Genomic DNA, 14,751 nt, shown 5'->3' on the forward strand with positions numbered 1-14,751 from the left:
AAGTCCCAGCGCCGGAAAAATGACCGCTGCGAGCACCTCCGTCTGAAAGAAAGCTGCCCTCCCATTCCTGTCCTGATGCCAGACAGTCCAGTTTCTCCCTGTATGTGTCTGGGTCCCCCAGAGTCTTTCCCGGAACTGGAGTTCAGAGCAAGTGGGAGCTTGTATCTCCCTCCCGATTAAAAAAGCAGCACACCCGGGTGCCAGCCCGTTTTGTGCCTCCGCACCTCCTACCAGTCTCGATGCGCTTTCTTCTTTACCTCTAGTTGTAGAACTTCTACTCAGCCAGCTTTCCTGCGATTCTGGATGATAGTTGTTTTGTCTTTTAGTTGTAATTTTGATGTGGTTGTGAGAGGCAGCAAGTATAGGTGTTTACCTATGCTGCCATCTTGGTTCTCTCTCCATCTGTTTTTCAGTCAAGAGTATCTTTGTGTGTTTTTTCCCCATAAAACATCACAAATTTATTATTGCACACTATGTAGTTGAAAGTCTGGACACAGTATAACTGGATTTTCTGCTCAGGGTCTCATTCGGCAAAATCAAGATGTCAGTCAGAGGTGCCATAGTGGTCTGGGTCTCAGAGCTCTGTGGTTATTGGTAGAATTCAGTTCCTTGTGATTGTAGAACTGTGGTCCTCATTGTCTAGTTAACTGTCAGTCAGGGACTGCTCTCAGTTTCTAGAGTTGGCTCTTGGATCCTGGCCCCCTCCATCTCACCAACAGAGAACCTCCCTTGTATAAAATCTCTCTCACTTTTAAATGTCTCTGACTTCTTTTCCAGTTAGCGTATCTTTATATCATTTCCCATCGACTTTATTGGAGTACTAGAGGCCCGGTGCACTCAATTCGTGCACGGGGGGGGGGGGGGGGGCGGGAGCAGGGGTGTCCCTCTGCCCAGCCTGCACCCTCTCCAATCTGGGACACCTTGAGGGCAGTCAGACATCCCCCTCACAATCCAGGATTGCTGGCTCCCAACCGCTCGCCTGCCTGCCTGCCTAATTGTCCCTAACCACTTCTGCCTGTCAGCCTGATCACCCCCTAACCATTCCCCTGCCAGCCTGATTGATGCCTAACTGCTCCCCTGCTGGCCCGATTGCCCCTAACTGCCCTCCCCTGCCAGCCTGGTTGCCCCTAACTGCCCTCCCCTGCTGGCCCGGTCACCCCCAACTGCCCTCCCCTGCAGGCCCGGTCACCCCCAACTGCCCTCCCCTGCAGGCCCGGTCCCCCCCAACTGCCCTTCCATGCAGGCCTGGTTCCCCCCAACTGCCCTCCCCTGGTTACTCCCAACTGCCTCCCCTGCAGGCCTGATTCCCCCCTAACTGCCCTCCCCTCCCGGCCTGGTCCTCCCCAACTGCCCTCCCCTGCCGGCGTGATTCCCCCCCAACAGCCCTCCCCTGCCAGCCCGGTCCCCCCCAACTGCCCTCCCCTGCAGGCCTGGTCACCCCTAACTGCCTCCCCTGCTGGCCATCTTGTTGTGGCCATCTTGTGTCCACATTGGGGCAGCCATCTTGTGCTTTGGAGTGACAGTCAATTTGTATAGTACTCTTTTATTAGATAGGATAGTTAACTGATTAAAATTGTATATATTTAAGGTGGGCAGCCTGATTATTTGATATACATATACATTGTGAAATATTCACCACATTCAAGCTACTTAACAAATACATCATCTCACATAGTTGCCATTTTCTTTCTTTTGTTGTCAGATGGATTTCTTGACATGTTTATTAGTACACTAGGGGCCCAGTGCACGAATTTGTGCACCTTGAAAGGAACTATGGGCCACGAGGCTGCGGTAGGCACAGGGTTGGGTCTCCGCCCATCCTCCTTGCCCTCCCAGCCCCCCCTCCCAGCCCCTGATCCCCTGTCTGCCAGCAGCCCCGTTCCCACCACTGGCCCCACTCGCACCCACTGATGGCTCAGAACAGTTGGGTCCAGCGCGAGCAGCAGGTGCGAGCAGGGCCGGCGCTGTCAGCGGGTGCGAGCGGTGGCTGCTACCCCAATCGCCCCTCAGGAGCAGGAGGAGGTGACGAAGCCCTCAGGGGCAGTCAGGGCCAGCAGCGGGTGCTAGTGGCACCTCCAGCCCCGGCTGCGGGTGCGAGCTTCGGCTCCAGCGCCGTCAGTGTGTGCGAGCAATGGTTGTTGGCCCTGATTGCCCCTCAGGAGCAGGGGGAGGTGGAGAAGCCCTGAAGGGCGATCAGGGCTGGCAGCCACCGCTCACACCTGCTGATGGTGCTGAGCGATCGGGGCCAGCGCTCAGCAGCAGGTGCAAGGGGGTACAAGGGGGCCAGCGCCAGCAGCAGGTATGAGCACCAGGCAGGACCGGGGCACGGGAGCAAAGAATTTTCAGTAAACACCAGAGGCTCGCCCCGATGACAGTGACTGGATCCCCACTTTGGTCTGGCGCCCCTGCTCACCTGCTCCACCATCCCACCACGGCCGGCACTCCCTGGTGGTCAGCGCACATCATAGCTACCAGTTGTTTGGTTGTTCCTCTGTTCGGTCTATTTGCATATTAGGGTTTTATAGATAGATAGATAGATAGATAGATAGATAGATAGATAGATAGATAGATAGATTACCATTTCACCACCATATAAAAGGAAAGACTTAACCATTGTTCAGTAATCTCTTCACTTATTTACAGTTCAGTTTGGCGAACTTAGTGCAGTTACCATTGGTTCCAGAAGCAGCCAGTATGCAATATTAAAGTGTCTATAGATTATCATAGGTATAGCCAACCCTGGGTGAGTGATCTGGATCATTAAAGAAGCTAGAAACCTTATCCCAATCAAGTAGTAGCAAAAGAACTTAACCTTAGCCAGATTGTTTCATAGAACACTTCTTTCTGGAAAACAAAAAAAGATCTGCTGATTAGGGCTTTCTTTTTCCAATTTATATATGTTTGATTTTAAAAGAAATTGATCAGATTTTAGTTCAGTGTTTATCCATTGTTATAATCTGAGCCTTACTAAGCTTCCCATAACTTTCATTTTATCTGAATAACTTCCGCAAAAAATTTGTAATTTGTTTTAAAAACAAGACATTTAGTAGGACTGCATCCTGTTGTGTTCCCTGAGGGTTCCTTGTACCTCCCAATCTATGTCAAGATCCTGACTTAACTCCAATCTTGTCATAGTCAGCATTAGAATAAACTGACAGTTTATTCAGATATTTTCAACAGAGGCGCCATTCATTTGAGTGACTTCCTCCCAAAGGGAACACTTTGAAAGGTAATACTCATTTAGCTTAGTGAAGGTGTTTTGAGGGTGTCTTTACTTTATAATCACACCTTATATACTGTCTTTTAAAATTATTTCTGACAGTTGTAATTCATTGTTATAAGGTAAAGTATATGATTTATGGCCTTGCTAGAAATGTGGTTTATAGACTCCAAATCATTGTCATCACTTTACTGGAAGCCTTTGGCTCCCTGTGGCATGTTCTTATAGAAGCAATGTCAAATGTTTGTTTTCGTGTTTATGCTCCTATCCTGGATTGGAAAATGGAGACCTTCTCTTTTTCATCTTTGTATCCACTGTACCTGGTGTTCTACAGCTATATAGGCTGCTTAATGAATGAATTGGAGCTGGTGTACAGGAAAGACTGAACTTTGTCCTCACGTAGGTCAGACTCCCATTTTCATAAACTGTTCGATGATTCTTGCTCTGTAAGAATGGATAAAATAATAATGAGTAGAAGTTATTTTGGATAGCATTGTTTAAAGTTTATTTCAGTGACAACTTACTAAAGCTTTTAAAAAGTTTACAAGTATACATTTTGGCTTATCATATGTTTGACCTAATTCTATTTGTGTCATCTTGTTTAATTTCTATAAACTATTCTCAAGGGAAGTCCATAGAGGAGGAAATATGAATGGCTTACCTAATGAAATGTGCCGGCCACTGATTTTTTTTCACATGTATTCAAACTAACCAGATAAAAATAATTTAGTGACAGCAATTAAATATCTAAGCATATTATGCTTAGTTGTGAAGTAAAGTAACGATTCTGCATTTGAAATTTTTAACCTGTGCCTTATTAGTAAAAGAATTACAAGTTAAGCAGTAAATTTTCTCTGAGAAAATGTGGACAGAGCATCTGCGTATATTATAATTCTGAATTTTTTTTACAGTGTGAGCTATGAAAGAACTGTTGGTTGGGGAAAGGAAGGAAGGTACTGGGACTTCTTAAAGTTTCTGTTAAATATAGTATGAGTACCATTAAATTGTCTTTTTTATTTTCTACTAGAGGCCCGGTGCACGAAATTCGTGCACGGTGGGGAGGGGGGGTAGTGGGGGGTGTTGTCCCTCAGCCCAGCCTGCAGTCTCTCCAATCTGGGACCCCTCAAGGGACCTTCATTTTTTCCTTCAAGAGTGTGGTGGAAAAACCCTAGATTACCTTCTTGGATTCTTATAACCCAAATTACCAAGAACACTGCAATTGGTGGCCTACAGGGAGCTTAGCCAATGAGTTGTCAGAAAAGGCATTTACTCTCAAAATAGTTTGGCTCAGCGGATAGACCGTGGGCCTGCAGACTGAAGGGTCCCAGGTTTGATTCCTATTAAGGGCATATACCTTGGTTGGAGGCACATCTCCAGTGGGGAGTGTGCAGGAGGCAGCTAATCGATGTTTCTCTCTCATTGATATTTCCAACCGTCTATCCCTCTCCCCTCTTCTCTGTAAAAAAAAAAAAAAATCAAAAAAATTTTTAAAAAAGGTGTATCCTCTGCAGCTCATGCAGCCCCTAGGTTGTGTCCACTGGGCTAGGGGCGTGTCCCTGCCACCTGGTGATGGCTGCCAGGGTCTCCACACACCCCAGAGGCCAGCAGCCATCCCCCTGTGGAGGGTGCTAGGCTTGGGGCATGGACACAATCTGCCACTTGGTGCTGGAGCTTGGAAAGCCTCTGGGGCGGGATGGGAACATCCCCGTCTCCAAATGCCCCAAGGCCAGCAGCCAGCCCCACCATGGGCCCCAGGCTCGAGGCTTGCAGGGACCCTGGGCAGCACGCAGCGGTGGCCGCCAGGGTCTCGGCAAACCCAGGAGGCCAGCAGCAGCCCCTGGTCCTGGGCGCCTGGCTGGGGGCGTGGACTCAAACCGCCGCTTTGTGCAGGAGCCTTTGCAAGAGGCTTGGGGAGGCCAGCAGCCAACCTTGACCATGGGCCTCAGGCTTGGGGCTTGCAGGGACCCCGGGCAGCACACAGCAGTGGCCGCCAGGGTCTCGGCACAGCCCAGAGGCCAGCGGCAGCCCCTGGTCCTGGGCGCCTGACTGGGGGCGTGGCCCCAAACCACTTGCAAAGGCTCCTGTACAAAGCAGCAGTTTGGAGCCACGCCCCCAGCCAGGCGCTCAAGCTGGGGGCTTGCAGGGACCCCCAGCAGCACACAGCAGTGGCCGCCAAGGTCTTGGCACACCCCAGAGGCCAGAGGCAGCCCCCAGTCCTGGGCGCCTGGCTGGGGGCGTGGCCCCAAACCGCCGCTTTGTGCAGGAGCCTTTGCAAGCCGCTGGGGCGGGGCGGAACATCCCCGCGTCGCTATAGTGCCCGCCAGGTTGCTTGGCGCCTACACCCATAGGCTCTGAGTGGCCAGGGGGCGCTCTGGGACCCCTGCCTCTCAGGACCTAAGCACAGGCCTACAGGCTAGGAGTGGCCTGGGTCTGGAGGATGTTTCCTGGACCCAGGCCGCTCAGCGCCTGCATATGCAAATTAACCACCATCTTGTTCGCTCTGATTGGCTGTGGGCATAGCGGAAGTGCGGTCAATTTGCATGTTTCTCTATTATAAGGTAGGATGAGCTAGGTAATAAAGCTTCTTAGTAAAAGTTCAGATTTTGTACGCATTAAACCAAAGTTATTCGATCAAACATGAGTTTTTGTCCTTTTTTGTTGTTATTAATTCTTATCCACAGATATTTTTCCATTGATTTTTAGAGAGAGTGGGAGGGAGAGAGGTGGAGAGAGAGAACCATTGATGTGAGAGAGAGACATGGATTGGTTGCCTCCTTCATGCTCCGACTGGGGCTGAGGATCAAACCTGCAACCTAGGTACATCGGCTTGACCAAAATAGAACCCATGACCCTTCGGTGTGCCAGCCAATGCTCTAACCCAGTGGTTCTCAACCTTTCTAATGCCACGACCCTTTAATACAGTTCCTCATGTTGTGGTGACCCCCAACCATAAATTTTCGATCGTAATGTAAATATCTGTGTTTTCTGATGGTCTTAACAGGTTGAGAACCGCTGCTGTAGAGCCTAAGACCATCGGAAAACACAGATATTTACATTACGATTCATTAACAGTAGCAAAATTACAGTTACGAAGTAGCAGCAAAAATAATTTTATGGTTGGGGGTCACCACAACATGAGGAGCTGTATTAAAGGATCGCGGCATTAGAAAGGTTGAGAACCACTGCTCTAACCACTGAGAAACACCAGCCAGGGCCAAACATGAATTTTTGGAAATAAATACTTAAAAGATCTGTGTCTCTTTCTGAGAATAGTTTAAGGAAATGTAGTTTCTTCCCCACCTTAGGTAAAAGACTTATTTGAGGTCCAACATCTGAAACTAACTTATTTACCCTCTTATTGATTAGGTTTCCCAGTCATTGATTTGGGTTTTGTTTTTATGATTTTATATGTTACCGTCCAGATTTGAATGATTTGAAGTCCAGAAATATCTGCTGGGATAAATATTCCTGTGTTTAATTCTGTAGTGTCTATCTTCAGGAGGAATAGGCAGAAGTTCAGATTCAAAGGGTTGCCAGGTTAGTAATTTGGCTCAAACTACATGGGGAGAATAATCTGTCTCCTAAAATGAAGCACAAGGATAAGTAATAACTTTTTATGCATGATAAGCATCAAAAATATGAACCTGCTGGTCTTTGCTTTTCATTTTTCTTTACCTCTGTCTTTCAGTGAGAACCTCCTGCAGTGTGCACACAATGTGATCAATAACTCAATAACTTTTTTCATGCAGTAATTATCTCCATGTGATATTATCTGAGCACTGTTTTTCTTTATTACTCAAAAGATGCAGGAGATATTTATATAACCAGCTGATCCCATTTCGGATAAAGGTGCTTCATGACAGCAGGAGAAATAGTCTATTTTAAATAGCCTTTTAAAATAAATGTTCTGTGGAAAGCTTTTCTAGTTAATTTTCACTTAGCACAAAAAGGTGATTACCAAAAAGGTTTAGATCTATAACTTGTATTTATATATTTTACAGTATGATAGTCATTCTAACTTCTAATAAACACAATTTAAATTAAAATATTAAACTGTTTTACATATCCATAATTTTTTTCTGATTTCTCTAAATCACTTTAGACATTTACAGAGGTGTTAGCTAAACACATACGTTTTATTATTTCTGCATGTCTCACAGATATTCTTATTATAGGCAGAGATCCTGCAAGAGTCCCGGATGATGATCCCAGATTGCCAGCGCAGGTTGGAAGCTGCATATACTGATCTTCTGCAGATATTAGTAAGTAAAGACTTCTCTGTCTTTTGTTTAAATTTTTTTTCAGCCTAATATATAAAAGGCCAAAATGTTAAATATTTTTACACTGAAAACTAGCTGGTGACATATTTTGTTCACTTACCCTGTGTACCAGTATATTTTAAAATAATTAATGGAGTGTAAATTGTGTTTAAGTTATGCCTCCAGTAAAAGTACTATGTATAGTATGTTTATTCTGCTTATTTAAACTTAAATAAATATATTTGACTTAACATGTTAGGTATTCATGGTACTAATAATGTACCCCAGCATCTTGAATTATTTGGTTTTGATACATGAATATCTTTTTTTAAACATTGTTTGAAATTTTAGAAGATCCAAATGTTTCAAATGAATTTGGACCATAATAAAAAGGATCTGGAATTCTTTCAGATTGAAACCTTAATTAATTTAAGTGGGAAAAAAAACCTATAATACAGGCAGTCCTCTCATACTAACTTGGAGGTGGATAACACTATTAAACTTGCTTTATAAATGTCTTGTGATACAGTGGCAGAGTCATTTTATAAACAATTCTATGAATAATTAAGTCATCTTATTTCCTTCCTAACAGAGATTAAAGTATAATACTGCATACAAGCCAGTTGTTACTATTGTTTGATGATAATTTGATGAATTCTAACATTTACTAATCTCATTTTATATTTATATTTCTTGAGCTAATATTAATTACTAGCTACACAGCTGTCTCTTGACTCATAGTTGTTCTCTGAATAACAAAAATTATGTGAGGCTTTTTCAGGATGATCATATGTATTCTTTGAAAAAATGAGATTTGTTTTCTCACCAAATAGTATTAGGACTAAATCTGTAGAAAAAGAGAGAGAGAAATGTTCACATTTTACTTTAATTTTGACATAGGGCATATTTACCTGTAGGAACCCTTTAAAGGCAGGATAACTTTCCTTAACAGCCAAAAATGAAGCTAAGATTTTGAAATAAAAGTAGATGAAAGCAGGAAATAATTACTCTATTAAAATATACCCAGAGACAGAAGCACCATCTGTATTTCCTAACAATTTAAATGACTTTTTTCTCTCATGAATCTAGTAGCTGAGAAAGTAATAGAAAATGCTTGGAAAAAAAAAAGTTTTGTCCTTGGAAGATGTATTTGTGGATATATTCAACAATATCTCTACCCTCAAAGAGCTTATATTTACTGAGAGAGAACAAAGACATGTTTAGATATAATATAGAGGTTTAAGGAATTCTGTGCTATACTAGTAGTCTGAATTAAGAAATTTTTACTCCTTTTGCTTTGTTTTATATTAAATAAACACACACTTTACTCCCTCTGCTCTGTAACTTGTATAGCTCCATCTTTTATTGACCTGACATGAATTACTGACCATAGCTTTATTTATTTATTAAAAACCAAGCAAAATTTCCTAAGCATAATAACTTATGTAATATTATTTCATTTATTTTTTACCAGTAAAGGTTTTCTGTATAAAGTATCAAGGAAAATTTTAGGCTTTATATATCAGAAAAGGAAAGATGTTAGTATTTTGTTTCCTTGTAGTAGGGTATATAATGCTCATTAATAAGCAGGCATTTCAGTTTTCTAATTCAAAGATTGTACTTAACTCTGGTGTGACACCATTAGTCTTTGTCACTGTGAATAGTTAGTTGAAGGGTTATTTTGTTTTAAATTTTATTGTATATGTAACACGTTAATAAATCATCATTTTTAACTTTTAGTCCATGACTAATAATAATCCCTTTTGTATTGTGATGTGTTAACAAAGTAAAAATAAAATTTTTAAAATTTTTCTTAAATTTTTATTCACTTAATGTCAATAGCTTTACATGTTTTTCACTTATAATATGAGAATACACAGTGAGACCAAACCAAACCTATTTCCATTGTTACCTGTAAGAAAAGCTTGGGATCCTTTTTCTTTTAATTTTTGAGCTGTTTACATTGATGGTTTGTAATATTTGAGTAAAAACAAAGTACTAAAGTTTTAAAAAGATAAACTTCCTTTCATTATATTTCATTTCAGGAGAATGAAAAAGAATTGGAAGAAGCTGAGGAATATAAAGAAGCACGTTTAGTTCTGGATTCAGTGAAGTTAGAGGTCTGAAGCTTTTTTGTACAGGGTGCTTTTTTGCAATTAATCCTGGGATTCATTCCACAATTAATTAGTTTTGACCACTGCTGTGTGTTCAAGTAGGATGAGAATGTGATTCTTTTTATGCAGTTGCTTATATTTTTCTTTGCCTAATTTAATGTGTCAAATAAATGAATTCGTCTAATAAAATTGTTTATTTTATACTTTTTTACAAAATATTTTAATTAACCTTTCATTATTAAATCACAGACTTTTTTGACACAATTAAAATCTGTTCGGTTGGTTCATAAGCGTGGCTTGAGTTAAAAACAGGTATCGGTACCATTTTATTTTTTTAGACAAAAATCCAAAAAAAGATTTTTTTGGAATTTTATTATTTTTATTCACTGTTGTACCTATAATAACAATGCCTGGCATAGGGAAAAGAAGTAAAAATAATACATATTTGAAAAATAAATAATACATATTTGGTGAATAAATGCATGAACTAACATCAGTATTGAGTCTTGATTTTCTTCCACATAAAAATCTAAATTTTAACAGTTTATTCTGAATAGGGTATATCTCCCTAATAAGAAAAGAAAGAACCTCTCTATGGATGAGGCCTCACATATTTATGCCTTCAAAGCCTAACAGTTTCATTATTATAAACTAACAGGAAACATTTAAATTTCTTCCAGAAAGACAAATTTACACAGAAAACACCAACCATTCAAATAAGATTCCTATGAACAATAAAGAATTGAATTGTATTTTAAAGGAATAATAATTATTGCCCATTGGTTTTCTGGGAAATGTTTAATGGCTCTTCGAGGTGGGAGAGGAAACTCTCAGTTGTAGCTTTTGCTGATTTTTGTAGTATAAATTCCACCATGTGACTGATTTTAAGCTACTAACGTGACATCACTGAACACAGAGTTGGGAAGATAGGAGCCAGGTCCAAAATACACTGGCCATAGCTAAACCTGGATTATTTTTTATTAATTGGAAAAGGGCATTGCTCTATCACAAGGTGTTTTTTTTTCGTGGTGTTTTTTTTTTCCAGTACTATTATAAGCCCATTACCTAACCATTGGAGTTTATTTTCTAAAAATATATGACAACTCATTTAGTTTTCTTCTATTTTTAGAAAATGTGTATGAGCTTATATCACAAGCCTAACATGAGCAGCTATCTAATGAACCAAAATAGTAATAATAGCATTTAAACTTTAATAATTGAAAAAATAACAAACTTGAATTTTTGCAACTATAAAATACATAATTAGAGTATGGTTGGCCTGATTTTGGAAGTTGCAAATGATCACTAGAAATCAAAACATGTACTGGATATGTCAAAAAGATTAGAGAAGGGGAAAATAATACTGTTCTTTCCTAGTGCTATTTATAAAGGCTACTTTTGTTTTAAAACACAGAATGTAACATTTTAAAAATCTTTATATGTGCAGAAAATTACTTTATCAGAGAGTAACATACATGAGAAGCATTTCTAAATTGATGTCATCGTCTTAAAACATATTATATGCTATTTTAAAAGTACTTGAGTAGGGGCTAAGAGTGAGGAAATAAAAATTATAATTACAATATAAAATTTTATACTGAGGTGCAATATTAGAGATTTTATTACCAGGAGACTTAAAAATATTTTGTAAATGGAATTACTAATCACCAGGACAGGTTGGCTTTTTTTTTTTTTTTTTTTTTTTTGGTATACTTAGTTCTCCAAATATGATATCATTTAAAGAAAGCATTTGAGGTGTTTTTTAATGAAATGTAAAACATTTCATTTCAATCTTTTGCTAAATATATAAGTACTAGAGGCCTGGTGCATGAAATTCGTGCACAGGTGGGCTCCTTAGGCCTGGCTGGTGATCAGGGCCAATTGGGGCCTTCTGGCTGCCAGCCTGGGCATTCCTGCCGGCTGCCGGCTGGGGCCTGCCAGATGGGGGGGCGGGGACGACGGGAGTTTGGCTGGCCATGGGGAGGGACCAGGGCAGGTTGGCTGGCCACGGGAGGTTGGCTGTGGGAGCGCACTGACCACCAGGGAGGCAGCTCCTGCATTGAGCATCTGCCCCCTGGTGGTCAGTGTGCATCATAGTGACCAGTCATTCTGGTCGTTCTGGTGTTCTGGTCACTTAGGCTTTTATATATATAGATTGTATGTATTCATAGCAAATGGTTTCCTGACTGACCAATTAAAGCTTTAAGAGAACATATCATTAGATATAGCTATAGATATAGATATAGATATAGATATAGATATAGATATAGATATAGATATAGATATCCCTAAAAACAAGAGAAAAATAATATTGAAAGAAGTTTTATAGCAAGGACCTGAATCTTGTTTAATGGGAAAAATTATTTTCTTGCCAAAAAGAAAGGTAGATTAAAAAATATGTGTGTGTGTGTGTGTGTGTGTGTGTGTGTGTGTGTGTGTATCTTTAGACAATTCCTATCTCAACTATAGATTTTATACTGGATCTCTCTTCAGGTATTGATGAGAAGCAGCAAAAAGTTTACCATTCTGTGAAGGATTATTCCTGGGAATTTCTGACACATTCTGCTTACATTTTTATGGCCAAGAGGCACATTAAATTAAGAACAGTTGTAAGTAATTCAGCATCAACTTGTTTTTAAGCTTTTATTAAAACCCTACACCTGAGTAACAATAGGTAGAAATTTCCAAAAGTAATGTTGCCTTTTCTCCCTGCTGCCAACACCTGACCCCCAACCAACATATAGGAGTTACTAAATAAATATTTGTAGAATAAATGAAAAGCAAGAATATCTCTAACTTCTGGAGTGAGAGAAAGAATGCTATTAAGGATTCCATCACATCTCAAACATCATACAGAGCTTTTCAAACAGTTTAGATCACAAACCTCACTAAGAAACATTTTCCGTTGTGACCCAATACATACATATGGGGTCTATATATACATAAAACACAGTATCTTAATATGTACAATTTCTCAGATGTTTTTTATCCTGTTCCTTTTTTTAAAATAGTGATCATGACCACCTGCTGTTGGGTTGTGAAAAACACTACTCTGATATAATAATATAAAAAGATTATTTTTATAAAAATTCTCTCCATCTATAAAACTTCTAAGGTGTCAGAGCAGTTGTGTAAGTGAATGTGCGCAAAGTTATACACATTGTTGGTAAAAAGTGTCATGGTAAAGTATAATCACTTAACATTTGTTAGGTGTCCTTAGTCCTTGCACAGATAATACAGTGGCTTCTGTAGAACAGATAGGCAAAACAAAGACATACAAGTGATAGAACCACATAGTAAGCCCAACTTTTTTCTATAGTTTTCTGTACAGCAAAGGGCACATTATTTCTAAGAAAGTTTATAGACAAATAAATAGAAACATAATGTGTGAAATGTGTAAAGTCACCAAATCTAGACTAGTTTTAATGCTATTAAGTTCTAGAATTTCACTTGAACATTCTTGGCTAAAGGGGATTCAGTTCTAGTAAAATCAAAGTACTTCCCCAAAGGCCTGGACAGCAGGTTTCCAGCTGGGCTTTTAGGACATTTGCATTCTGGAGAGGTATTAACATCCTAAGAACTAGGTTATCCATCCTTATTCCTATTTTGTTCCAGGTGATAAGTATGAAAAAGTTCCTTGGGAAGGAATGGGATGAGTAATGAAAGATGGTTAAAACATTATATCATAACTAGAGGCCCAGTGCGTGAATTTCGTGCACGAGTAAAGTTCCTAGTGGCTGTCAGCCGGGGCCTCCCCCAGCTGCCAGCTCCCGGCCGAGGCCTTCCTTCATTCCATGCCACCCCCTGATGGTCAGCGTACGTCACAGCGAGCGCTCGAACTCCCAGTCGGTCGAACTCCCGAGGGGACACTGCATATTAGGCTTTTATACACACACACACACACACACACACACACACACACACACACACACGAGGCCTGGTGCACAAAATTCGTGCCCGGGGGCGGTCCCCTCAGCCCACCCTGCACCCTCTCCAATCTGGGACCCCTCAGGGGATGTTTGACTGCCGGTTTAGGCCCGGTCCCAGGGATTGGACCTAAACTGGCAATCAGACATCCTCTCACAATCCTGGACTGCTGGCTCCTAATCACTCACCTGCCTGCCTGCCTGGTCGCCCTCAACTGCCCTCCCACCAGCCTAGTCGCCCCTCATGGCCCCCCCGCTGGCCTGGTTGCCCCCAACTGCCCCCCCCTACTGGCCTGGGCACCCCTAACTCCCCCCCCCACCAGCCTGATTGCCTCTTACTGCTCCCCCCACCCCCGGCCAGCCTGGTCACCTCCAACTGCCCCCCTGCCAGCCTGGTCGCCCCTCATGACGCCCCCCCCCCCCCACTGGCCTGGTCACCCCACACAGCCTGCTTGTTCAGTCATTTGGTCGTCCCTAACCCCCCTGCCAGCCTGGTTGCCCCACGCAGCCTGCTTGTTCAGTCGTTTGGTCATCCCTCACTAACCCCCCTGAAGGCCTGGCTGTAGGCAGCCGTCTTTGTGAGGGCATGACCATCAATTTGCATATTATCTCTTTATTATATAGGGTAGACTAGAGGCCCAGTGCACGAAAATTCATGCACTTGGGGGGGGGGGTTCCTCAGCCCAGCCTGTGCCCTCTCGCAGTCCAGGAGCCCTCAGGGGATGTCCGGAGGGAGCGAGCCTAAGCCGTCAGTCAGACATCCTTAGCACTGCCACAGAGGCAGGAAATGCTCCCACCACTGCCGCTGCACTCACCAGCCGTCAGCCCAGCTTCCAGCTGAGTGGTGCTCCCCTTGTGGCAGCGCACTGACCATCAGGGGCAGCTCCTGCATTGAGTGTCTGCCCCCTGTTGGTCAGTGCACCTCAGAGTGACCAGTTGTTCCACCATTTGATCAATTTGCATATTACCCTTATATAGGTTGTTCATTTAACATTTCTCAACTTTCTGGTCAGGAACATTCAAAGCCTAATATTTAAAAACTGTCTCTATGCTTATACCTGTGTATTGAATCACTTCCAAATTGAGCAGTCAAACCTGGTTAATCTAAATTACTTTGCAAACTTCATTACATTACTTGGCTTTTTTAAAATTCTATCAAATTTAATAAGGACATATTCTACAGCTGGTTATCTTAAATCTTATTATTTGGTCATTTAGATAAACCAAGGACA

General features: G+C 41.8%; 1 protein-coding gene across 1 annotated transcript in view; it reads left to right on the top strand.

The window, feature by feature from the left end:
• Positions 1-10,089, top strand: part of TBCA (tubulin folding cofactor A) — a 69,207-nt gene extending 59,118 nt beyond the window's left edge. The window contains exons 3-4 of the mRNA XM_008161964.3: positions 7,396-7,482; positions 9,525-10,089. Coding sequence (XP_008160186.3) covers positions 7,396-7,482; positions 9,525-9,605 — 168 coding nt within the window. The 3' untranslated portion in view covers positions 9,606-10,089. The remainder of the gene's footprint in view (positions 1-7,395; positions 7,483-9,524) is intronic.
• Positions 10,090-14,751: the final 4,662 nt, after the last annotated feature.

The sequence above is a fragment of the Eptesicus fuscus genome, chromosome 4 (assembly GCF_027574615.1).
Source record: "Eptesicus fuscus isolate TK198812 chromosome 4, DD_ASM_mEF_20220401, whole genome shotgun sequence".
In the NCBI taxonomy this organism is placed as follows: domain Eukaryota; kingdom Metazoa; phylum Chordata; class Mammalia; order Chiroptera; family Vespertilionidae; genus Eptesicus; species Eptesicus fuscus.